This window comes from Heptranchias perlo, chromosome 17 (assembly GCF_035084215.1).
Source record: "Heptranchias perlo isolate sHepPer1 chromosome 17, sHepPer1.hap1, whole genome shotgun sequence".
Classification (NCBI taxonomy): Eukaryota; Metazoa; Chordata; class Chondrichthyes; order Hexanchiformes; family Hexanchidae; genus Heptranchias; species Heptranchias perlo.
This window is the reverse complement of record NC_090341.1, coordinates 44,637,991-44,662,126: the sequence shown is the minus strand read 5'-3', so window position 1 is coordinate 44,662,126 and position 24,136 is coordinate 44,637,991. Positions and strand designations below refer to the sequence as shown.

The 24,136-nt window shown below is 42.1% G+C and overlaps 1 protein-coding gene across 2 annotated transcripts in view; it reads left to right on the top strand.

The window, feature by feature from the left end:
* lmcd1 (LIM and cysteine-rich domains 1) overlaps positions 1–23,532 on the top strand; it is a 55,107-nt gene extending 31,575 nt beyond the window's left edge. For both annotated transcript variants that reach the window (XM_067998267.1, XM_067998268.1), the window contains exons 4-6: positions 3,602–3,970; positions 14,695–14,910; positions 23,283–23,532. In XM_067998267.1, coding sequence (XP_067854368.1) covers positions 3,602–3,970; positions 14,695–14,910; positions 23,283–23,444 — 747 coding nt within the window. In that variant the 3' untranslated portion in view covers positions 23,445–23,532. The remainder of the gene's footprint in view (positions 1–3,601; positions 3,971–14,694; positions 14,911–23,282) is intronic.
* Positions 23,533–24,136: the final 604 nt, after the last annotated feature.

Here is a 24,136-nt window from a genome sequence, read left to right as displayed (position 1 = left end):
CAGCATTTTGCGATTTTTTTTTTTTCTTTTTACTTTCAGCCCCTGTGGTTCCTTGTATATAGTGCAGATTAATAACAAATTGCCTCAGCATAAAAAACTGACAGGGCTATGCGTGTGTGGGCGCAGACTGTATAGAATAAATGCTGCAAAAGCTTGCCCACCAGGGTAAAGTTTGTCAATGTTACTTTACAATGTGCATGTCTAACATAGTATGCAGTCCATTCTGACATTGTTTGATAACCATGGCAAATTCAAAGAAGACAACAGAACACATTTTTTTGTTTATCCAAGTTTCTGCATGGAGACACATCACCATATTATGAGATCTCCAAGCCAAACTATTGAGAAGTCCAAATAAGTAGAGTTTCTGTTTGGCCGATACAGAGTGTACATATTCTTCCCCCCCACCCCAGAGGGCACACCCCACTTGCTTAAAGTCTGTGAGTCCATTGCTATCATCCTCCTGACCATAGCAAGATCACAAATCATACCCAAGGGCAAGGTGGTTCCACCAGTTAGCGGTCTGGAACTTGCATGTGTCTCAATGAAAGTCCTTCCTTTCTATGCCTAAGAGCTCTGAAATATAAAGGAGAAGTGTTAGATATGGCAGCCCGGAATTTCCTGAAACGTGTAACCGGCAAATTAGGTGAAAATTTACGCTGATCTTCCTGTCAGCGAGTTACACCAAAATCTCCTGGGAATCTCATTAGAATAGGATGGAACATAAAAACCAGTGTAAACAATCGGGGCCCGAGGAAAGCACTGAACTTGAGCTGTATTCTTTCTTCAAGTCCCTCTTTATGCATGAAAATTAAAGTTTAAAACCAGCAAACTATCCTTTACACACAGTAGGCACAGAATGTTTACGAAAATGCAATCATGGAAGTTTTTCAATTTTTAATGCAAATCAGTCTGATGCAATAAGAACAATGCATTTTAGGTCTCCAATGAGGAGAAATATTTTTTTAAATTGCTGAAAAAAAGGCACAAAACACCAGGGGGTCAAGTTTCTGTTAGTTTTGCACCCAGATTCCAGCGCAATTGGCTAAAGCAGCGCAGAAGATCGAGGAATTCTAAACGTAAATGAGTTATGCCTGAAACCACTAATTTTCGGGTTTTCTATGATCTTTTACGCTAGTTTAAGTTTCAATTTGCCCAGATCAGGCCCCGCCCACAAAACTGTCCACACCCCCAGGTCGAAATTTTGAGATTGCGCTAGTTCAGGAAGGCTCTTCAAATTGTGCTCATTTTCTTAGGTGCAGAGGCACTAGTCAGCACGTTTTAGAAGCTTTTGCATATCAAAAAATATTTAATTTACTGAGTAACTGACTAGTGTACACCAATGAAACTATTAAATGGTTCAGAATAGTTTTTTTTCATTTTCAGTGATTTTAAATCAGGTTACTCACAACTGGAGGACTGAACACTCATTAAAAATGCTCATTTTTGGTGATAAACCCAATTTCAGCTGTACTGATAAAACTGGCCCAGGTTACCACTCTTAAATACATCAATGAACATTTTTTAATGGAAAAAAAGAGACGATTATGCTGCCCAATTGCGCTGGTACATGGAAGAGATTATGCAAATGCATTTTATCGGAAGCTTGAACTGTATCCTAAGCAGCACAGTTTTGGGCGCAATTTCCTGATTTTGGATCCTGTTGCACCTAAAATTTTAGGCATAAGCCATTCAGAACTGGTGGAAATTTATGCGAGCTGCACTTTTGCATAGGTGGGCGGCGCTATGTTGATGAGCGGCAGAGAGTTTCGCTGGAGGTTTCACGGAATCGGTGTAAGAGGGTGAGGAAATTCAGGCGAGTGTCAAAACAGGTGCAAGTCACTTGCGCTCAAACTTCCTCGATCTTTTACACTGAAAATCGGCATTATGCCACCTTATGCTGTTAGTTCGGTATGAGTTTTCAGAAAATTCTATGCTAGAAATTTAACCCGCTTTGGGATATTCCTGGTCATTATCACGTCATTAGCTTAGCACTAATGAGAATGAAATCTTTTGACACCTGTGCCGGCAGCTGTATGGCTAGACTGTAGACTGGCTGGTTGTAAACGTCACAAAGTTTCTATCTCCCTTGATTTTTTGCAAACGTGATGTAAGGAGGTGTCCTTGTTTGAGGAGTGGTTTATACATGTATTCAACTAAAATTAGATGGTTGCAGACCTGGAAGATCCTAGATTCATTCCACGGCCTGTTTCTCAGCTGGAATGGCGTCTTTGGAAGTGTTTTGGCTGCCCTCACCGCTCCTGGGGTAGGGAGCAGAAAATGCAGCTGGGTTTTCATCTTATGGTTGCTACCTAATGGCTCCTGCTGGAAAATGAGTGGGTGGAAACAGGTTGGAGGTCAGGTGTGATATCTTTCCTTATTGGGTGCAGAGGGCAGACGTTATCAGCTAATGCTAAACCTGGGAGCTTGCTTATGTGTGTGGAAGTGCACTTACTCGCTGAGTCATCAGGCTAGCTCAGGTAGTTCCCCCTAATTTGTGTGCTATTCCCCAATACAATCTTCAGGCTTTCCAAACTGTTATCACTGCTTTTCTTCAACCAGTCAAATTTGGATTGATTGAGAAGGGAATGGGTTTTGTGTGAGAGGGTTTTTTTCTGTCTCTTCCCTACCCATAGAGCATCCCAGCTGATGTGGGGAACCCGCAGTGAGGATCATTATAGGGTGCAGACAGGGTGTTGCATCCATCATCAAGTGCGTTACCATACCAATGCAGTCAAGCACTGGGCTATCTCTAACAATGGGATGCACTCGAGCAGTTTGGGAAGAGACTGCTGTTACCTAAGGAAGACTGGATGCAAAGGAGGAGAGGCTGCAAGGAGAACGGAGAGCAGCAGACTTAATCTCTTCCCCCTTTCTTAGGGATGCCCAAGAGTCAATGTGGGATTGGGAATTCTGCTCCAGTTATTTATTCGTTCCTTCAACATGCCTGGACAGCAGCCAAGAAAGATATTTCTTGATGTTATACCAGTAAATTCCTGTCCAATTAGTCTACTCCAACTCCTTGAAACCTTATGCAGCCCTTTTGTAATAAGTCTGGCATTGCTCTTATTGCCAAAAATATGTCTGGTTAAAATGATATTGAGAATAATCTTTTAAAATATATATTTTTTATTGATCTTTCAATTGCAAATAAAGTATTACAGGACACTCATACAAATATAATCAGCATGACTCTTTGCAGAGTAAATCTGGCTCGATAAATAAATAGCAATGTTTTATGAGAAACTGATTTTTCATTTAATAGGAGCGGACAGTGTAATCAGCGGAGAATGTTCCAAACAACACAATATTTGTAGAATTCCATTAATGCTTTAGAATGACAAATTTGCAGGCTTCACTATTGGCAGTAATTTATTACCATTTATAGTAACATTTTACAATAGTAAAGGAAATATTTGTCAAATGTGAAGAGCTTTGTGGTTGGAAGTGAATGAAATGACTGTTTTATCCCCACTCATGATATAATTAAAATTCTGGCTTTAATTTAACACGGATTAAATCCACATGTTTGTTATTATGCATCACAAAAGTCCTTATTTTTCTTCTTCTCTCTCTCTCTCTCTCCCTCTCTCTCTGCCAGGCTATCCATTATATGGAATTCATTCCAAAGGAGATGCAGCCAATTGCTGGCACGGAAGGGGCCTACTATCGCCGCAGGCGACTAATGAGGCAACTGCCAGTCTACGACCAGGACCCCTTTCAGTGCCATGCTTTGTCGGGGAGCGAGGTGAGAGGCATGGAGGAGTTTGTCAGGAAGTACAAGAGCGATGTGCTGGGAGTTGGAGAAGTGGCACTGCCCGGCCAAGCGGGCACTGCCAAAGAAGAAGCTCAGCAGAAGACCGAAGCCACAGGACAATTTACCAATGGCAAGGTGGCAAAGGAGAAACCACAGGAGGTCCCTACTGCACCCAATGGGACACTGGGAGAGTCCCACCAAAAAGACGAATATGTGAGTAATTAATGTAGTTAGGTTTTAAAAATAAGATCAGTCAATAAAATCTGAAAGAAATAAGATAATTGTGAATCCTTTTGACTTTTATGTTAGGTCTATTTTTAACCTCTCTGCTTTTAAAAAAAAAATTAGCTTCTGTTGGCACATGTAAAAGCTTGTTAAGAATGATTGCACATTTCAGTACAGCTACTTGGCTCTTAAAGTTGTGTGCATTCTGATGAAAGGCAAACACAAGCTACAAAATGTCTATCTTTTCCTCTCTCTCTCTCACACACACACACACACACACACACACACATTCTGTCTCTCTCATGTTCTCTCTCATTCTCTATCTTGTTGGAGATGGCCATTGCCTGGCACATGTCTAGCGCGAATGTTACTTGCCACTTATTAGCCCAAGCCTGGATGTTGTCCAGGTCTTGCTGCATGTGGGCTTTATTATCTGAGGGGTTGCGAATGGAACTGAACACTGTGCAATCATCAGCGAACATCCCCATTTCTGACCTTATGATGGAGGGAAGGTCATTGATGAAGCAGCTGAAGATGGTTGGGCCTAGGACACTGCCCTGAGGAACTCCTGCAGCAATGTCCTGGGGCTGAGATGATTGGCCTCCAACAACCGCTACCATCTTCCTTTGTGCTAGGTATGACTCCAGCCACTGGAGAGTTTTCCCCCTGAATCCCATTGACTTCAAAGCTTCACTTAAGAGTACCGTGATGGCCTTACAACAGATTGGGTATCATTAATACAGGCAGAACATCACTTTTCTCTTTAAAAAATAAAATATCAAGTCCAAGAACAATGGATTTTGCACTTGCAGTGTTGAGGATGGGATGCAGTACTGACTTGACCTTGGTCCTTCTCTTTCAGTCATCTTGTCTACTCTAGATTTGGTAACAGTACCTGTGCATTCTCTATTATTTCCAGAAATGTATTATAAAGCCAGAATTTTTTTCTTTAAATGCTGCTGTCTGCACAAAGGTGTTTCAGAAGAGAACAGAGGTGGTCCATTGACTCTAATTTCTCCTTGGATTTGACCAGAGTGAGGTGCAGCAATCCTTAAGAATGGATTGAGGAATTCCCAAGGTGGATGAAATCTTGTTGTACAGACCTCATGGCTTTATGCAAATTGTTCTTTTATTGTTCCACACTACTCTCTTGAAGGCACTGGGATACAAGTCCATAAGCACTGCAGCCCTCTAGCACTTTCCCACATGGCCACTCTTCATGTATTTATCTGAGGCAATAAGTGTTGGAGAACTTTTTGTGATGGGGGTAATCACAGGCGAGCCTCATGCTCTATGCCACCTTCCAACTTGAATCAAATGGGCATCTGAAGCAACATTGTTACATATCTTATTACATGTATTGATACACTATAGGAATTTTATCTTTGGTGTTGACCGGAGGTCACCGGTTACGGTTACTGGCTTAGTACAAAGATGAGAAGATCAATTCTCTCTTAACTCTCAATTCACTTTATTTACGCCGTTAGATCATATACATATAGCTTATACGTCTGGTTAGATATAGACATGCAGTTTGCACCAGGTTATACAGTTTTATACCCAAACTAGGATCTAAACGCTATACGTCTGGTTAGATATAGACATGCAGTTTGCAACAGGTTATACAGTTTTATACCCAAACTAGGATCTAAACGCACACCCACTAGGTTTCTCTGACACTCCCTGAGTGGTCACAGACTATAAAGGATAATACCCGAAAAGGAGAGCTGACGCTGGCCAGGCGTTCCGTTCTCTCTCTCTCTCTCTCTCTCGACGTCGTCTCTACGTCCCTGACGTAGGTTCTTCCACTTCCACGATGGTTGGTCTCCGGAGTCTTTGCTCCGGCTCCACGCCCCAGATTCTTCATTCTTACTCCGAATCTTATTTCTTCAAGCTGTGCTGTCTCTCTCTCCCTTTGGTTTAGGCTTGCTCGCCTAGCCTGTGTCTTCTCCTCATTGGCTCTGTCCCAAGGACTTAGGTAGCATTACCTCATTACTCCTTTTCTAATAAGGACTTGTGTCTTATCACATCTCCTTTGTCTTTCACAAAACTTAGCTAATTCAAACCGGTTCCAGCCAGCTCAGGCCAGCGACTGAACTCGGGTTACTTCAGTTCAAAAGTTGCTCTTGCCTGTGTGTCAGCAGCTGATGTCTCAGGTTACTGCAGCCCCTGGCCAACATTGGATTGAGCCAGACTGTGATGCCTCATATGGTCACATAGCCTGCCAACACTCACTGTCTAGATTAAAACATGAGGAGTGACTAAATGGCACATTGAAGTTGAGATGGAGCGTCCATAGAACTGTATGCCAGTAGGAGGAAGTGCTCTTCAGGAGAAAAGGGGAGGGAAAATGGGCCAAAATCTGTGTGATCTCGCAAGTCTGTACAAGAGAGCTTTCATCTATCTTGGGAATTTCCTCAATCTGCCCTCTTTCACGTTTGGTGGCCTCCTTCCACTGGGGTAACCTTCAGTGTTGTTGCACCTCAGTCTGGCTCAAGTCCAAAGGAAAATTTTAGTCTGTGGACCACCTCTGTTCTGTTCAGAAGAACCTTTGTACAGAGAACTAGGATTTTATTTTTACTCTTTTTAAAAAAAGAGAAATTTCTGATTGTATATTTTCCATGCGATTTGTAAAACAAAACTATAGGCCCTTTTTAGACGACTTTAAAAAAAAAAGTCTCTTTTCAACATCCTAATGCTATAAGTTTACAACTGCGCCTCTGTGTTGCTTTTTAACATGCTGCAGCTTGCACAGGATGTCCTATGTGCTTGACTGGGATAGCTCAGATGATGCAGCTCAATTCTTATGAAAGATTTTTTTCAGCACTGAAACCCACATTCTTTTTTTAAATGATTATGTAACATGAGATGAAATATCTTTATTTTTAAAAGTAGCCAAATGCTTTGGCTTTCAGTAGTATTCTGTTTAATTATCCCTCTTGCCCCATCTCCCTTGATCAAAGGAGCAGGAGTTGGCCATTCAGCCCCTCGAGCCTGTTCTGTCATTCAGTTAGATCACGGCAGATCTGTATTTCAACATCATTTACCTGCCTCGGTTCCATATCCCTTAATACCCTTACCGAACAAACCTTTACCTAACTTTGCTACTGAGGTTCCCTCTTTGGGAGGTTACCAGCTCCTAAATGTCAACCAAGTTAGCCTTGTGCCAGCAGCTTGGGGGTGTGCAGTAGTGTCTTAGTTTCACATCTTGGAACAAGATGCTCCTGGTGCTAAGGGAGAGCCTGCTCGACGGTCTCCAATGAAATGCACAGAGTGTTCACGACAAGGAAGAATGAGTTTCTTATTTCAGAGAAAGGGCTTGACAAACCGCTGGTGAGACTTTGTCACTGTGGTCTATGAAGTCTTTCACATGGGGTTGGACAATGGAGAATAAAAAAGTGGGACGTCATAACTCCAGAGTTGAGAGGGAGGTTGCCACTTGTGTCGCAGATGCCTTCTAGTGTATTGTCTGGCAAGAGGCAGCCTGGGGTCAGGGGTCTTTCACTGAATCTTCCCTCCGATGACCTCAAGAAATGGGAGAGCTGCTGGCTCTCACTCACCTCGTCTCTAAAGAGGGAATTCTCCGCAATCTGGTCCCACAATTCTTCTCAGCAGCAATGTTAACATTTAGGGATTGGGGAGTGACTGAGAGCCCCCATAAATATATAGATATCTCCTTTTTTTGTAACCGTTTTAGGACTGTAAGTCTATTCAGTACAAAGTGGTTTTCCCTCCTGGGATGGCAAGCATGTCTACAAAGACAGGTAATAAGAACTGGATTTGCGCCGAATCTGCATTATTGGATGCCAAGTTGGATTTTGTAGTTAGAGGGAATATGGTAGTAACTTGAAACAACCACTTGAAAGCACTTGTAATGATGAATGGAAAAAGCTAAAATCTGAGTGTGCAGCTGCAAGACAGAGCCTGACTAATCTCAAGTGCCTTCTGATAAAAGCATAGACTGTGAACTCTGACCCTTGCCCCCTGTACCACTAATTACTAAAGTAGGGCTACCAGGGTCTAACTTAATTGAGGTCAGATTTCCATGGAGTTACCTACTGCTAAGATTAATTGCCAGGAGTGCATGCGAACTGATCTTTAAAATGTGCAAGAATTTGAATTCGACATTAAGTAGCAAATATGTAACTCTCCCTGCTTCTAAAGATATGTTTTTGAATTTACCAACTTCGGCTCACGGATTCAAATTTAAAGGGGCATGGTCTTCACCAAAAATTGTTTGGCAAATTATTTTTATTCTTGATGGAAAAGAGCCGTGCATCAACTTTGCCATCACATGTCAGTGAAGTGAGAATGTGCATCTTTCCGTTGCCAATTTTTCCCCTTCTTTTTTCTACTTCCTCTCCTTCCGACGAGGTTGACTCCTGGTTGGGTATGGCTCCAGAGCTACTGGCACTTCACCCAAGTTCCCATTCTTTATGAGTGAGGCAAGACATGTATAGCATCTGGAAAATTCCACTTCAGTCCACCTGGCCAACCCCAGAGTTCAAAAACAGAATAGTAGCCAAACTTGATCTTGACCCCCCCTAATGTCCACATGTAGGCGTTACTAGCTAGCAATCAGGAGTGGGAATCCTGAATGACTTCCCCGCCCCTCATCCCTCGCTTCGGGGCCTCAACTATCACCCTATAAGAGATCAGCAAAGCCGCACAGGCCTGGGATGTCCTTAGTCTGTAGCGCTTCATACCTCATTGAGCACTGGATAAATCCATACGCCAACGGAAGGAATCATCTGCTACAAATAAAGGGCTCCTAGCGGTGAATGTTGAACAGATTGACTTTGCAATATAGTGATTTTTTAAAAGAATTATATTACGACCTTCGAGGGTTATGTTGTTTTTGGAATGCTATTACGGGAGAATTGAGTTCAACAGGTTCCTCTGAAGTGAGGATTGCACTATTGCGCTGCGCTTAAGGTGCCTAGTCTGTACGTTACAATATTACAATGGGGGTAATTTTCACCTTCAACGCCTGGGCAATAATCTGGGCTGGAGCTTGCAGTGGAATCCGCCCGATTTCCATCTGATTGAAATCGATGGGGTGGAAATTGGACAGGTTCTACAACAGGCGGGAGATCCACTCTGCCATTTTATCACCCAGGAGAAGGTGAAAATTACCTGCCAAGTCTCCAAAGAAAGACACACAAATTGCAGAAACTAGAAGCTAATATTTTGAAACCCTATTTGGGACTTAAATGTATTGTCTGTAAGTAATACTTCCGCCTTTCTCTAAAGCTCCACAGGCAGTTTCCTTTTTGATTCTAATCTGATTAGTGGTCTTATTTTGTTGAAAATTGTGACCATGTGTGAAAATGTGGGTCATAAAAAGCAGAGTTCACGGATGCCGCTGTTTTGATTAAAGCCGACTACATGGACTGGTTCAAATTACAAGCTAGATGATGTATCCCAGATTTGAGCCTCTGGTGTGTGAGTATAGTTACATCTGGTGCACGGTGAAAATCAGAGACCAATGACTTTTTGTGACAAATGTCACAGCAGCACCAGAAAGCGATGGAAGGCAGGTATGCATGGTGATTGGAGGTCTGATTCATAAAGCGGCAACACGCAGAAGACAGGGTATTTATCACAAGGATGGAGAGAATAAACAGAGTGAAAATTGCGCACCGGACGTGCTCACATGCACAACCCATGGCCTCTGGTTAGCTGCCTGCCACTTGTTGGTGCCCATAAAAAAATGACCATTAATCCCCAATGTGCAATCGTTTCCTTTTTAGAAAGGTTTAAGGATTTTATATTGTGCTGTTTGTCAACTTTATCATAATGATGTGACACCCCTCCCCAAGCAATGCATGTGCTCTTTATAAATTCACAACTATTATTTCAATTGGTTCAAGCCCCACTCTGGCACTTGAGCCCATAACCTGATTTTTCCAGTGCAGTAACTGAGGGATCATTGCATTGTCAGAGGTACCGTCCTTTGATGAGCTATTAAATCAATGTTCCATGATTCCAAAGGATGTTAAAGATCCCACAACATTATTTGAAGAAAAACATGGAGTTCTCCCATTGTCCTGGGCAACATTCCCCCCTCAACCAACACTACCAAAAGTAGATTGACTGGTCATTCACCTTGTTGCAGTTTATAGGATCCTGCTCTGTATAACAAGTCTCTGCGTTTCAAAGTAATTCATCATATGTTAGCTGCTTTGAGATGTTTGAGAGATATGTTAATGCCCTATATATTTTCCGGACACCGATGTGTCTAACTGCAGTGAATTTGTTGTGGAAACAACAATGTATATCGGAAAGAATTCCAAATATGTAGATGTTTCCAGCGTAGCCGTCCAACTATGATCTCAGCTCTCCTTTATCAGTATACTATGGTCCCTGCTCCCCTCTTGTTCCTTCGAGAATCTAAATACAGTATATCCCTATATCCCTACTGTGTTGAAATCAAGAATCATCGCACAGTCTCCTTCTTTTGTCCTTCTTTCCTGATCCTCAAAACCATAGCACTCCTTACCTTAGTCTTTCCTTCCTCCTACAATTTCCAGGTTCACCATCACCTAATCACTATGTCCTGATTTCACTTGTCTTCTCACTCCGTGTTATTGCTACCCTGCACCATGGGCCTCGACCCTTCACCTGCTTTCTTAATAAAGAAATGTGCATATTCCTGCTCCAAGTCTATGGGAAAGAGCAGGGAAATGGGATCCATTGGGGGAGTTAGTGTGGGATGAATAGCCACAGGGCAGTGTGGGATGAATAGCCACCTCTTGTATCAGAATTACTTTAATTATTCTCCTGACGGTAAAAGCCACAGTGGCAAGTTTGATTCAAGAATATAGAATTGCAGAGCACTCCTCCAAATACAATACCATTCAAATAAGTTGATAATGGGTAACCGTGGTTTCAGCTTTTATTGCAAGTGCAAAAGTGACCCCCATGTTTTCAATGAGTTCATTGCAACAGTTAATATACAAACACTATCCCTGCTATTATTGAGATGGCAGGAAAATGCAGGTATGCTAACGGCTGTAGGTTCGAGTCAATAGGGATCCAAGCAATGAAAACATTTGCAAAGAATGAATTCTTATTGTGGCAGTAAAGTGCAAATCATATTAATATTCCAGTGTCGTCACTAGGTTTAGTAAATGTATTACTGAAAGCTTCAGGGAAAATCACATTTTAAGCCCATATGTTTCTTGTCTGATGCTTTTAATTCATCACCTCAAATTGCTTTTACCAAAGTGACAAACCCACCTATATCTTGTTTCATTCACCTCTAAATATTCTCTCCAGACACAATCCCACTGTACAAGGATAACATCCGTAATCCAATTATGCTGCTGGGTATTTTTCTGAGTTCAATTGGCCATAGAGCAGAAACTTCACATGTCCACCATTATACTTTCCTAAGGTCCTACTGCTAACCCTGATTTCCGTTCAAGGTCTTAGCAGGTATGTAAAAAAGATGGTGCAGAATAAAAATTCATTTATGATGAATGTCCAGCTAGACTAGAAATGGTGAGGAATTTATTGAGAATTGGATCTTACTTGTAAACTTTCAGGTTTTTCTTGGAAGATGACTTGAGGAGGCGAACTGACATCCTACACACATGTATGAATACATACATATATAAATACACCAATATCTTCTGATACATATAAAAAATTATCTGCCAAGCTGTGACCTTTTCTTAGAAACAAAAATACAAATCAGGCCCTGGTAAAGGAAAGGCCCACAGTCAACAATTCTTTTTAAGACCTTATTGGTCAGCATTTTAATGAATTAAAAACCATAAAGTCCTCCTGTGCTCCTCAGTTACAATCTCTGATTTTAGTTGTCATGAATATGAAGCTGAGGACGATTCGGGGCAATGGGGAGAGAGTAGGGCAATGGGATTAGTTTTGGATTGCTTCAGCAAAGAGTTGACACTAGCTCAATGGCTCGATGGCCCCTTTCTATGCTGTAAACCTCTGTATACAACCTTTGTATATTTTATCCTCGTTATTTTAGTCCTCCCTCCTGCTTTATATCTCTTTATGATTTACATGGTTATATGAGGACCAAGTATACATCCTTACCTCAAGGCTGTCTGCTACATTCTAAGGTCCCCAGTGATGGCTGATGATGCTGGAAGTACCATGACCGGGAATTTCCTTGGAGCTTCTCCCACTCCGCCACCGTAACTACGCCACAAGTGCGGCAGGAACCTTGCGCTTTAATCGTATAGCGCCGCTGGTTTCTATTAAGTGTCCTGGAAGGCCCAAATAATTATGACTGGTGTTTTCTGCTGCCTCAAAGGAAGTTCTCAAGACCCACAAAATGTCAAGTCCTGGGCACTGTTGGGGCAGTGAAGATTGGCTCCTTTATGATGATCATGACCTGCCAAGTGGCCGGAGTATTGTGTACCTGCTGGTAAAGAAAATGCTGGCACTTTCATGTTCATCTGAAGCTAGTCTCCATAAAACCCTACTTTTTTCAGATTTGCACCAGTACTTGTATCATGAGGTAAATATTAGCGCTGCACGTTAAGAGCATTTGATATTTCTGTCCCTTTGATCTGGTTCAATAGATGCCAACTGTGGCCAATTTCTGAAATTAATGCTTTTTTAAAACTGTGGAACCTATGCAGGCGAGGGCGGATGGAGAAGAGTAATGAGCTGTCTTGATTTGATTAATGAGTTTGATAATGCTGAAAGCTTCTTTGCAGGCAAGGGAAGGGGGTTGGGAAAGTGCATTTACAAGACTTGAGTCAAAGGCTGTTAGTATTTCCTGACAACTTTATTACCAGTTTAAAGCATTAACACAGCTCCTGGTATACATTAGACACTGAGGCGTTGAACACACCAGTCACTGATAGCATCTGAGGGGTATGAAAGGAAATGTAGATGAATGATATGGAAGGTAGATGAAGTACATAGTTTGGAAGTAATATTCACGTAGAGACAGGAACAATTTTCTCATGACCAAGTTGTATTTGCTGCCCGTTAATTACATAATGTTGGGACTGGAGGCTATTAAGCAAGCTATTGAAGGGAATGGGTGATTTTTTTTTTCCCCAATCAAAATTCTTCAGTCCAAAGATTTATGTTTCTGGACTGGGCCTGCTGTTTCCAAATCCTGTGAAGAAAACAGCACAAAGTGCAGATGTAATTAACTCCAGGCCCAGTTGCTTCTTATTTCCTGCCGTCTTGTTTAGTCCTTTCTTTCCTTCCAATGAGACGTTAAACCTGTCCGTCTCGGCAGGTAGGCGTTAAAGGTCTCATGGTACTATTTATCGAAGAGCGGGTAATTTTCCTGGTGTCCTGGCCAATATTTCTCCCTCAACCAATGCCATAAAAAAGACAGATGAACTGATCATTCATCTCATCAATGTTCATGGGATATTTCTGGTGCAGAATAGGTCCTCTTATTTTCTCTTGCTCTCTCTGTCTGACATAAAAGATCCCATGGCATTATTCAAAGAAGAGCAGGGGAATTCTCCCAGTGTCCTGGCCGACATTTATCCCTCAGCCAACACTGAAAACAGATCTGGTCATTTATTTCATTGCTGTTTGTGGGAACTGCTGGGCACAAATTGGCCGCCGTGTTTCCTACATTTCAACAGTGACTACACTTCAAAAGTACTTCATTCACTGTAAAGTACTTTGGGACGTCCTGAGGTCATGAAAGGCGCTGTATAAATAAAAATCATTTTTTCTTTCTCTCTCTCTTTCAACCACACACTCACTGCTGGAAGCCACCTGAACATCCAAATACTTCACAAAGCAAAGCTTAAGGCACAGATGTGTATCCAATTTCAGTCGGTGGTGATTACTCAGGAAGTGATGGTAGAAAAGCCAGGACTCTTAGTTCTTGAATAATTATCTGGGTGATGTGGTTAAAAGGTGCCGCCATTGAGTGAGGGGTAAAATATACAAAAGAAACATGAGCTTTGAAAAAAGTGCAAACTTTATTTTATCTGTGTGGATTGAGGAGAGCCATGTGCCAATTTTATCCTGAGGGATGGAACCTGTAATCGGTTTGAGTTTCCTTCCGATTGTAAATAAATGGAGTAAAGTCTTAACTTAAACATTTATGCATGAAGATGATGTACATTTATGGTGTATTTACCCCTAAAAATGCAAACTAGTGCTCCAGAAGACATAGATTTAATGTGATTGGCAAAAGAACCAAAGGTGACATGAGGAAAAACTTTTTTACACAGCGAGTGGTTATGATCTGGAATGCACTGCCCAAGGGGGTGGTGGAGGCAAATTCAATCGTGGCTTTCAAAAAGGAATTGGATAAATATTTGAAGGGAAAAAATTTGCAGGGCCACGGGGAAAGGGCGGGGACGTGGGACTAGCTGGATTGCTCTTGCACAGAGCTGGCATGGACTGGATGGGCCGAATGGCCTCCTGTAACCTTTTTATGATTCTATGACACGGTCCACTGGTGATCTGGTTCAGAGGCAAATGTTCTAGAGTCCGTGCTACCAGGCTCCCCCATTTAACAGAAAGTTGCTCTTTGAGTATTCAGCTGAGTACAGCGCATGTAACAGGCAATGCTAGAAATGGGCAATAGATTGGTCACATCTGAAAGAGAAAGGTTATCGCTCCAAAGTTGGGGAGGGAAACCACACACCTGGTTGTGAAACTCTGTTTCATTGATAGAAATGCCCACTTGAGGTATTGTTTGCTGGCCTGATTTTTGATCTGGGTTCCTCTCCTTTCTGTTTTCGCAGCGTTGTGAGCTTTGCAAGCAGACAGTCGGCGCTGAGAGCCCCGCGGTGTATGGGGAACGAGCTGGGTACGACCAGCTTTGGCACCCAGCCTGCTTTGTGTGCGCCAGGTGCAGTGAGCCCCTGGTGGATCTCATCTACTTCTGGAAGGGCGGGAAGCTCCTTTGCGGACGCCATTACTGTGAGAGTGAAAAGCCCCGCTGCATTGCCTGTGATGAGGTGAGTTTTTAGGAGTTGCGACATTTGGTATATTTCCAGCCAAAATGTATTCACATCATTGTCCCCCCTCCACGAGAAAGGATTGGGTCACGTAACATGTTCTTTCATTGAGGTTTAACGACAGCTTGCATTTATATAGAGCCTTCAATGTAGTAAAACATCCCAAGGTGCTTCATAGGAGCGTTATCAAACAAAATTAGTCACCGAGTCACATAAGGGGATATTAGGACAGGTGACCAAAAGCTTGGTTGAAGAGGTAGGTTTTAAGGACCATCTTAAAGGAGGGGATAGAGGTAGAGAGGCGGAGAGGTTAGGGAGGGAATTCCAGAGCTTAGGACCTAGGCAGCTGAAGGCTACAGGTGGGCTGCTGCCACTGCTATAGTGAAGTCAATTTGGATGTTTCCAAATGGGCCATCTAAGGTACAGCCTCTTGTGATCTTCACTCCTCTCCTCTGGAATTTGCAACAAAACAAGAAGAGCTATGTCCATAGGAATACCTTTACCTGGAAGCTAATGAGCTAATAGCTACAGCTGTACAGTCAGTCATTAACAAAACATGCACTACAGCTCCAAAAAGTTTCAATAACTTGTTCCAGGACCATAAAAAGTGCAGAAACAATCAGTTGCTCAGAGATATATAGTGAGAAGGGCCTAACTGAAAGGAAACAAGCTTTTCCCAGCCTACTTGCTCCACCAATTTCCTGATTGCATGATGGGGAGGATTTCTCATTTAAATAAAATTGTAGGCTACAGTGTGCCTCAGCACACCATCTTGTGTGCAGGCTCCAAGTGTGCACTGTGCAAGCCAGCCACACTGAGGTGTGCTAGGCTCATTGTGCACGAAGTAGGCCTTAATCCTGAACCTAGTCCACATCTAATAATGTGAGGACACGGGGTCCAATGTGAAACAGCATGTTATTGGCTCCGATGGTCGTGACAGTGATGTGACTTACTGCCGTCATTGAAAGCATGGTATCAAACTTCTTCATATCCCATCATCTGCAATTTTAATAATTATATATGTGTGAATGTCTCAATTAAATGTATGATCATTTACAGGAGAATTAAAAGGCCAGTACAAATTCAACTCTAATATTCTCAGCTAAAGAGTTTAAAAAACTGTCAGCATCTGCTTGCCCTTTTAAAAAAAAATACTAAACCTCAGGTCTGACAGCTTTCTCATTACTGCAAATGTAATCCCTTAAAACTTAAAAAAAATGGTCCAAACAGTGCAGTACTCTTCCCACACGAACGCCCTTATCAAATGGATATCATGGTGTCAACATCATGGAAATAGCGCTGAGCGGAGAATGAATCTCACCCGCTGCTCGTTAGTTATAAACTCACCCACAAACTATGTGCGGGCTTCAGGGCGCCAGCTTGCGTCAGTGGTGAGCTGCAATAAGTGCAGCGTCCTTTCCCGGGATCTGTCAGCTGTGAGAGCGGGGAAAGGATCCCTCTTCCTTAAACCAATCAGCTTGAAGCATCCTTGACAAGCCGCGCAGTCAGAACCAGCAAGTGAAAGTTACAACAGTGAATTCACTGTAAAATCAGTTAGAGAAAGCGACATAAAGAGAGGGTAAGACTAAAAGAGACAGACAGAAAAAGTAAAAAAAATAAAAATTTTAAATTTAATTTTTTTTTAAATGTCCCACAACAATTAATATTGGAGGAATGAGACTCCACATTCTTAAAAGTTAATTTTCAGTGCCAGAGAGGTTGTTTGGCAATCATTAATACTTACCACACTGTTAAAATTTAGTTTAGAGCTGATATAAATCAGCGTACCTTTTTTTCTGGAAAGATTAGTTAGTTTCCAGCTGGGCAGGAGAGCAATTTCGCGTTGATCCATTCATTGCAGCCGGATAGATCTCTTTAACGCGAAGCTGTCGGAGAAGCAGGGAATCAGGTAGAGCAATTTCTGGATTTCTGTGTTTGATTGTGCTTGTGCGCTCTCTGGAACTTGCTCTTCCATTTTCCCTGAAATAGCGGTGAGCACTGTTCAGCTCTCTGTTATTTTACGAGCAATTCCTGGGCCAATATGACAGAAATCAGGGGCACTGCTTCTGTCAAGATTTAACAATAATGCCCACAGATGACACTGAGATCTGTGTCTGTTTCTCACACGAGGGACTTGTGAACAGCAATCAGCACTCGGGCTGCTCGCTGGAGTGAAGCTGCTGCTGCTCCAGCAGAAGTATGTAGAAAGGCCCATTTGAACTGTAATTCTAAAATTACCCCTCTAATGTGAACCTACGGTCATATCTAAAATAGCAATATATTCCAGAAATCATTAAATGTGCATTTAGAACAAAAGCCACATGCAAAAAGATAATGGATGCATCGAAGAATGGAAAATGCTAGTGGGGAATGTCCAAACCAGTGGCTGTGTTGGCTTTTTTTACTTGAAGAAACAAGTCCATTGCTTTTTTTGCACGTTTTGGAGCCCCAGATACATGGTGGCCTTCCCAGAATTGTGGTCTTGTAGGTGGGATGTGTATTGGAGCACTGTTGGGGGTGAGGCTGGGGGTTAATTGGGAGACCTCTGAAGGTGGGGAGTCAGTGGACAAGGTGGGGATCATGAACTGTGAGGTGAGGGTGTATCTAGGGTTCAAGATGTTCTGAAACCCAGCAGGGTGAATCTCAGTGGAATAGGTTAACGGAGAAGGTAGTAGCCAAGTTTATGGGTACAATCTTGATTCTCTTTTATTATTTTTTATTTTTAGGGCACTATGGTGGGATACATATCAGTTTGGTTGAGTTGGTAGTACAGTACTTATGACTCTGAGTCAGAAGATCACAAGTTCAAGACCTACTCCAGGATTTGAACACATAATCCAGCACTTAAGTGTTAACCGTAAATCAGAGCTGGCACTCTCGCCTCTGAGTCAGAAGGCCGTGGGTTCAAGTCCCTCTCCAGAGACTTCAGCGCATAATCCAGGCTGACACTCCAGTACAGTACGAAGGAGTGCTGTACTGTCGGAGGCGCTGTCTTTCGGATTAAACATTAAGAAATAGGAGCAGGAGAAGGCCATACAGCCCCTCAAGCCTGCTCTGCAATTCAGTCAGATCATGGCTGATCTTCGATCTCAACTCTACTTTCCCGCCTGATCCTCATATCCATTGATTCCCCTAGAGTCCAAAAATCTATCTATCTCAGCCTTGAATATACTCAACGACGCAGCATCCACAGCTCTTTGGGGTAGAGAATTCCAAAGATTCACAGTGGAGAAATTCCTCCTCATCTCAATGGCCGACCCCTTATCCTCAGACTATGTCCCCTAGTTCTAGACTCTCCAGCCAGGGGAAACAACCTCTCAGCATCTACCCTGTCAAGTCCCCTCATAATCTTATATGTTTCAATGAGGTTACCCCTCATTCTTCTAAACTCCAGAGAATATAGGCCCATTTTACTCATTCTCTCCTCAAAGGACAACCCTCTCATCCCAGGAACCAATCTAGTGAACCTTCATTGCACCACCTCTAAGGCAAGTATATCCTTCCTTAGATAAGGAGACCAAAACCATGCACAGTACTCCAGGTATGGTCTCACCAAAGCCCTGTACAATTGTAGCAAGACTTCCTTACTCTTGTACTCCAACCCCCTTGCAGTAAAGGCCAACATGCCATTTGCCTTCCTAATTGATTGCTGTACCTGCATGCTAACTTTGTGTTTCTTGTATGAGTACACCCAAATCTCTCTGAACACCAACATTTAATAGTTTCTCACCATTTAAAAAATATTCTGTTTTCTATTCTTCCTATCAAAGTGAATAACCTCACATTTCCCCATATTATACTCCATCAGCCACCTTCTTGCCCACTGACTTAACCTGTCTATATCCCTTTGCAGACTTGTGTCCTCCTCACAGCTTAGTTTCCCACCTAGCTTTGTATTGTTTCTCTTTACTTCTAATAAATGAATCATAGAATCATTACAGCACAGAAGGAGGCCATTCGGCCCATCGAGCCTGTGCCGGCTCTTTGCAAGAGCAATCCAGTTAGTCCCATTCCCCCGTTCTTTCCCCATAGCCCTGCAAATTTTTTCTCTTCAAATATTTATCCGATTCCTTTTTGAAAGCCACGATTGAGTCTGCTTCCACCACCCTTTCAGGCAGCGCATTCCAAATCATAACTACTCACTGCGTAAAGAAGTTTTTTCTCATGTCGCCTTTGGTTCTCTTGTTAATCACCTTAAATCTGTGTCCTCTGGTTCTCAACCCTTCTGCCAATGGGAACAGTTTCTCTTTATTTACTTTTTCTAAACCCTTCATGATTTTGAACACTTCTATCAAATCTACTCTCAAACTTCTCTGTTCTAAGGAGTACAACCCCAGCTTCTCCAGTCTGTCCATGTAACTGAAGTCCCTCATCCCTGGAACCATTCTAGTAAATCTTTTCTGCACCCTCTCTAAGGCCTTCACATTCTTCCTAAAGTGCGGTGCCCAGAATTGGGCACAACACTCCAGCTGTGGCCGAACCAGTGTTTTATAAAGGTTCATCATAACTTCCTTGCTTTTGTACTCTATGCCTCTATTTATAAAACCCAGGATCCCATATGCTTTTTTAACCGCTTTCTCAACCTGCCCTGCCACCTTCAATGATTTGAGCACATATACCCCCAGGTCTCCCTAGGTTCCTGCACGCCCCTTTAGAATTGTACCCTTTAGTTTACATTGCCTTGCCTCGTTCCTACCTAAATGTATTACTTTGCACTTCTCTACATTAAATTTCATCTGCCATGTGTCCATCCAGTCCGCCAGTTTGTCTATGTTCTCTTGAAGTCTATGACTATCCTCCTTGCCGTTTACTACACTTGCAAGTTTTGTGTAATCTGCAAATTTTGAAATTGTGCCCTGTACACCCAAGTCCAAGCCATTAATATATATCAAGAAAAGTAGTGGTCCTAATACCGACTCCTGGGGAACACCACTGTATACCAGTCTGAAAAACAACCGTTCACCACTACTCTCTGTTTCCTGTCACTTAGCTAATTTCGTATCCATGCTGCCACTGCCCCTTTTATTCCATGGGCTTCAATTTTGCTGACAAAACCGCATTGCCCTCATCAACCCTTTCTGTTACTTCATCAAAAAAACTCAATCAAGTTAGTTAAACATGATTTGCCTTTAACAAATCCATGCTGGCTTTCCTTTATTAATCTACACTTGTCCAAGTGACTATTAATTTTGTCCCAGATTATTGTTTCTAAAAGCTTCCCCAGGGTTAAACTGACTGGCCTGTAGTTGCCGGGTTTATCCTTACACCCTTTTTTGAACAAGGGTGTAACACTTGCAATTCTCCAGTCCTCTGGCACCACCCCCATATCAAAGGATGATTAAGAAGACTATGGCCAGTACCTCTGCAATTTCCACCCTTTAGTTCCCTCAGCAACCTAGGATGCATCCCATCCGGACCGGGTGACTTATCTACTTTAAGCATATCCAACATTTCTAGTTCCTTCACTTTATCAATTTTCACCCCATCCAGTATCTCAACTACCTCCCCTTTTACTGTGACTTTGGCAGCATCTTCTTCCTTGGTAAAGACAAATGCAAAGTATTCATTTGGTACCTCAGCCATGCCCTCTGCCTCTCTTCATAGATCTCCTTTTTGGCCTCTAATTGGCCTCACCCCTTCTCTTACTACCTGTTTACTATTTATATGCCTATAGAAGACGTTTGGATTCCCTTTTATGTTAGCCACGAGTCTATTTTCATACTCCATCTTGGCCCCTCTTATTTCCTTTTTCACTTCTCCTCTATACTTTCTATATTTAGCCTGGTTCTCACTTGGATTATCAACCTGACATCTTTTTCTGCTTCATCTTACTCTCGATCTCTTTCGTCATCCAGGGAGCTCTGGCTTTGGTTGCCCTGCCTTTCCCCCTCTTTGGAATGTACCTAGATTGTACTCGAACCCTCTTTTCTTTAAAGGCCATCCATTGTTCGGTTACAGTTTTGCCTCCAAATCTTTGATTCCAATTTCCCCGGGCCAGATCTGTTCTCAACCCACTGAAATTGGCTCTCCTCCAATTAAGTATTTTTGCTCTAGATTGCTCCTTGTCCTTTTCCATAACTAATCTAAACCTTATGATACTATGTTCCCTAAATGTTCCCCCACTGAGACTTGCTCCGCTTGACCCACCTCATTCCCCAGAACCAGATCCAGCAATGTTTCCTTTCTCGTTGGGCCGGAAACCTACTGATCAAGAAAGTTCTCCTGAACACGCTTCAGAAATTCCTCCCCCTCTTTGCCCTTTACAGCAAACTTGGATGCATTACACTTGGTCCCTTCATCTAAGTCATTAATAAAGGTTGTAAATAGCTGAGGCCCAAGCACTGATCCTTGCGGCACCCCACTAGTTAGAGCCTACCAATCTGAAAATGACCCATTTATCCCTACTCTCTGTTTTCTGTCTATTAAACAATTCTCTATCCATGCTAATATATTACCCGCAACCCCACGAGCCCTTATCTTGTGTAACAACCTTTTATGTGGCACCTTATCAAATGCCTTTTGGAAATCCAAAAATACTACATCCATTGGTTCCCTCTTATCTACCCTGCTAGTTACATCCTCAAAGAAATATAATAGATTTGTCAAACATGATTTCCCTTTCATAAAACCATGTTGAATCTGCCTAATTATATTATGATTTTCTAAGTGTTCTGTTACCACTTCCTTAATAATGGATTCCAGCATTTTCCCAATGATTTTTGACAGGCTAACTGGCCTGTAGTTCCTTGTTTTCTCTCTCCCTCCTTTCTTGAATAGCGTTGTTACATTTGCTACCTTCCAATCTGCTGGGACTGTTCTGGAATCTAGGGAATTTTGGAAGATCACAACCAATATATCCACTATCTCTGCAGCCACCTCTTTTAGAACCCAAGGATGTAGGCCATCAGGTCCAGGGGATTTGTCTACTGTGAAGACCGATGCAAAATATTTGTTTAACCTCTCTGTCATTTCCTTATTCCCCATTATAATTTCTCCTGTCTCAGCCTCTAAGGGACCAATGTTTACTTTTGCTACTCTCTTCTTTTTACATACTTGTAGAAGCTCTTACAATCTGTTTTTATATTTCTTGCTAGTTTACTCTCATATCCTTTTTATCAATTTTTTGGTCATCCTTATGCTGATTTCTGAAACTCTCCCAATTCTCAGGCTTACTACTATACTTTTCAACATAATAATCCTCTTCTTTTAATCTAATACCATCCTTAACTTCTTTAGTTAGCCACGGATGGATCACTTTTCCCATCGAGTTTTTATTTCTCAATGGGATGTGTATTCATTGAGAATTTTGAAATATTTCTTTAAATGTCTGCCACTACTTATCTACCGTCATACCTTTTAATCTAATTTCCCAATCTACCTTAACCAACTCACCCCTCACACCTATATAATTGGCTTTATTTAAGATTAAGACTCTAGTTTCGGACTTAAGTATGTCATTCTCAAACTCAAAGTGAAATTCTATCATATTATGATCACTCTTCCCCAGAGGATCCTTTACTATGAGATTACTAATTAACCCTGTCTCATTACACAATACAAGATCTAAAATAGCCTATTCCCTGATTGGTTCCACAACATATTGTTCTAGGAAGCAGTCTCGAATGCATTCCATGAACTCTCCCTCCAGACTACTTTTGCCAATTTGATTTGCCCAGGCTACATGAAGATTAAAGTCCCCGTGATTATTGCATTACCTTAGTTATGAGCTCCTGTTATTTCTTGATTAATACTCTGTCCAACAGTATAGTTACAATAAGGGGGCCTATAAACTACTCCCACCAGTGTTTTCTGCCCTTTGTTATTTCTTATCTCCATCCATACTACTTCTTGATCTTCCGAGCCAAGATCCTTTCTCATCACTGTCCTTATGTCATCTTTTATTATCAGGGTTACCCCTCCCCCCCGCCCCCCTTTTCCATTCTGCCTGTTCTCACGGCACTATTTCAAAGAAGAGCAGAGGAGTTTGTCCCGGTGTCCTGGCCACTATTTATCCCTCAACCAACATCTCTGGAACAGATTACCTGGTCCTTATTGCATTGCTGTTTGTGGGATGTTGCAGTGTGCAAATGGACTGCCGCGTTTCCTACATTACAACAGTGACTACACTTCAAAAGTACCTCATTGGCTGCAAAGCGCTTTGGTACGTCCTGAGGTTGTGAAAGGCGCTATATAAATGCAAGTTCTTTCTTCAGTGCAGTACTGAGTGAGTGTTTTATTGTTGGAGGTATGGCAATGAAGTGTCGGCTTAGATTTTGTGCTCAAGTCTCTGGAGTGGGACTGACGGGGAAAGGAATGAGAATTACTGTGAGGAAATAAAATTCTGCATTGATAGTGATTTATTGTCTTTACAGCTAATTTTCTCAGATGACTACATGGAAAGTGAGGGACTGACATGGCACAAGAAGCATTTCTGCTGCCTGGAGTGTGAGCAGCCACTGCTGGGAAAGTCCTATAAGCTGGAGCAGACCAAGCTGCAATGTACACCCTGTAACAAAAGCATCAAGAACATGTGAAAGCTGTTCACTGGAACAATGATGTGGAGATGCCGGTGATGGACTGGGGTTGACAAATGTAAGGAATCTTACAACACCAGGTTATAGTCCAACTGTTTTATTTGAAAATCACAAGCTTTCGGAGGCTTTCTCCTTCGTCAGGTGAGTGACCTCACACTCACCTGACGAAGGAGGAAGCCTCCGAAAGCTTGTGATTTTCAAATAAAACAGTTGGACTATAACCTGGTGTTGTAAGATTCCTTACACTGGAACAATGATCGCACCGTGTTTTTCATGCGCAGTAAATATAAATTAAGCTAAGGCAGTTTGGTCAGCTAGAACATAGAATGCAAATCTAACTATGACCCTGGTGCTAACTCCTATGAGTGAGGTAGTTCCACAGAGTGGGCATTCTTTTAAAACTGTACAAGATTCATTTGTAAGACAGGGGTGATGTCTGTGTTATTAGTCAATTATTTTGCAGTGCCCCTCTGAGTAAAACACTCTTCAATCCATTGAATCCGTTTTGTATAAACTGCTCAGTCTCAGCTAACCCTTCCCTCTAAACCCCTCAAATGCTCTAGAAGAATTAATTCTTCAAACACAGATCTATATAAATAGTTTGTAGATGTAGGTTTACATGTGTAGAGATGACGATGACGATGTCCAGCCATAGATCATTGCTGGATGGATGACAGAAAACATTGAAAGCA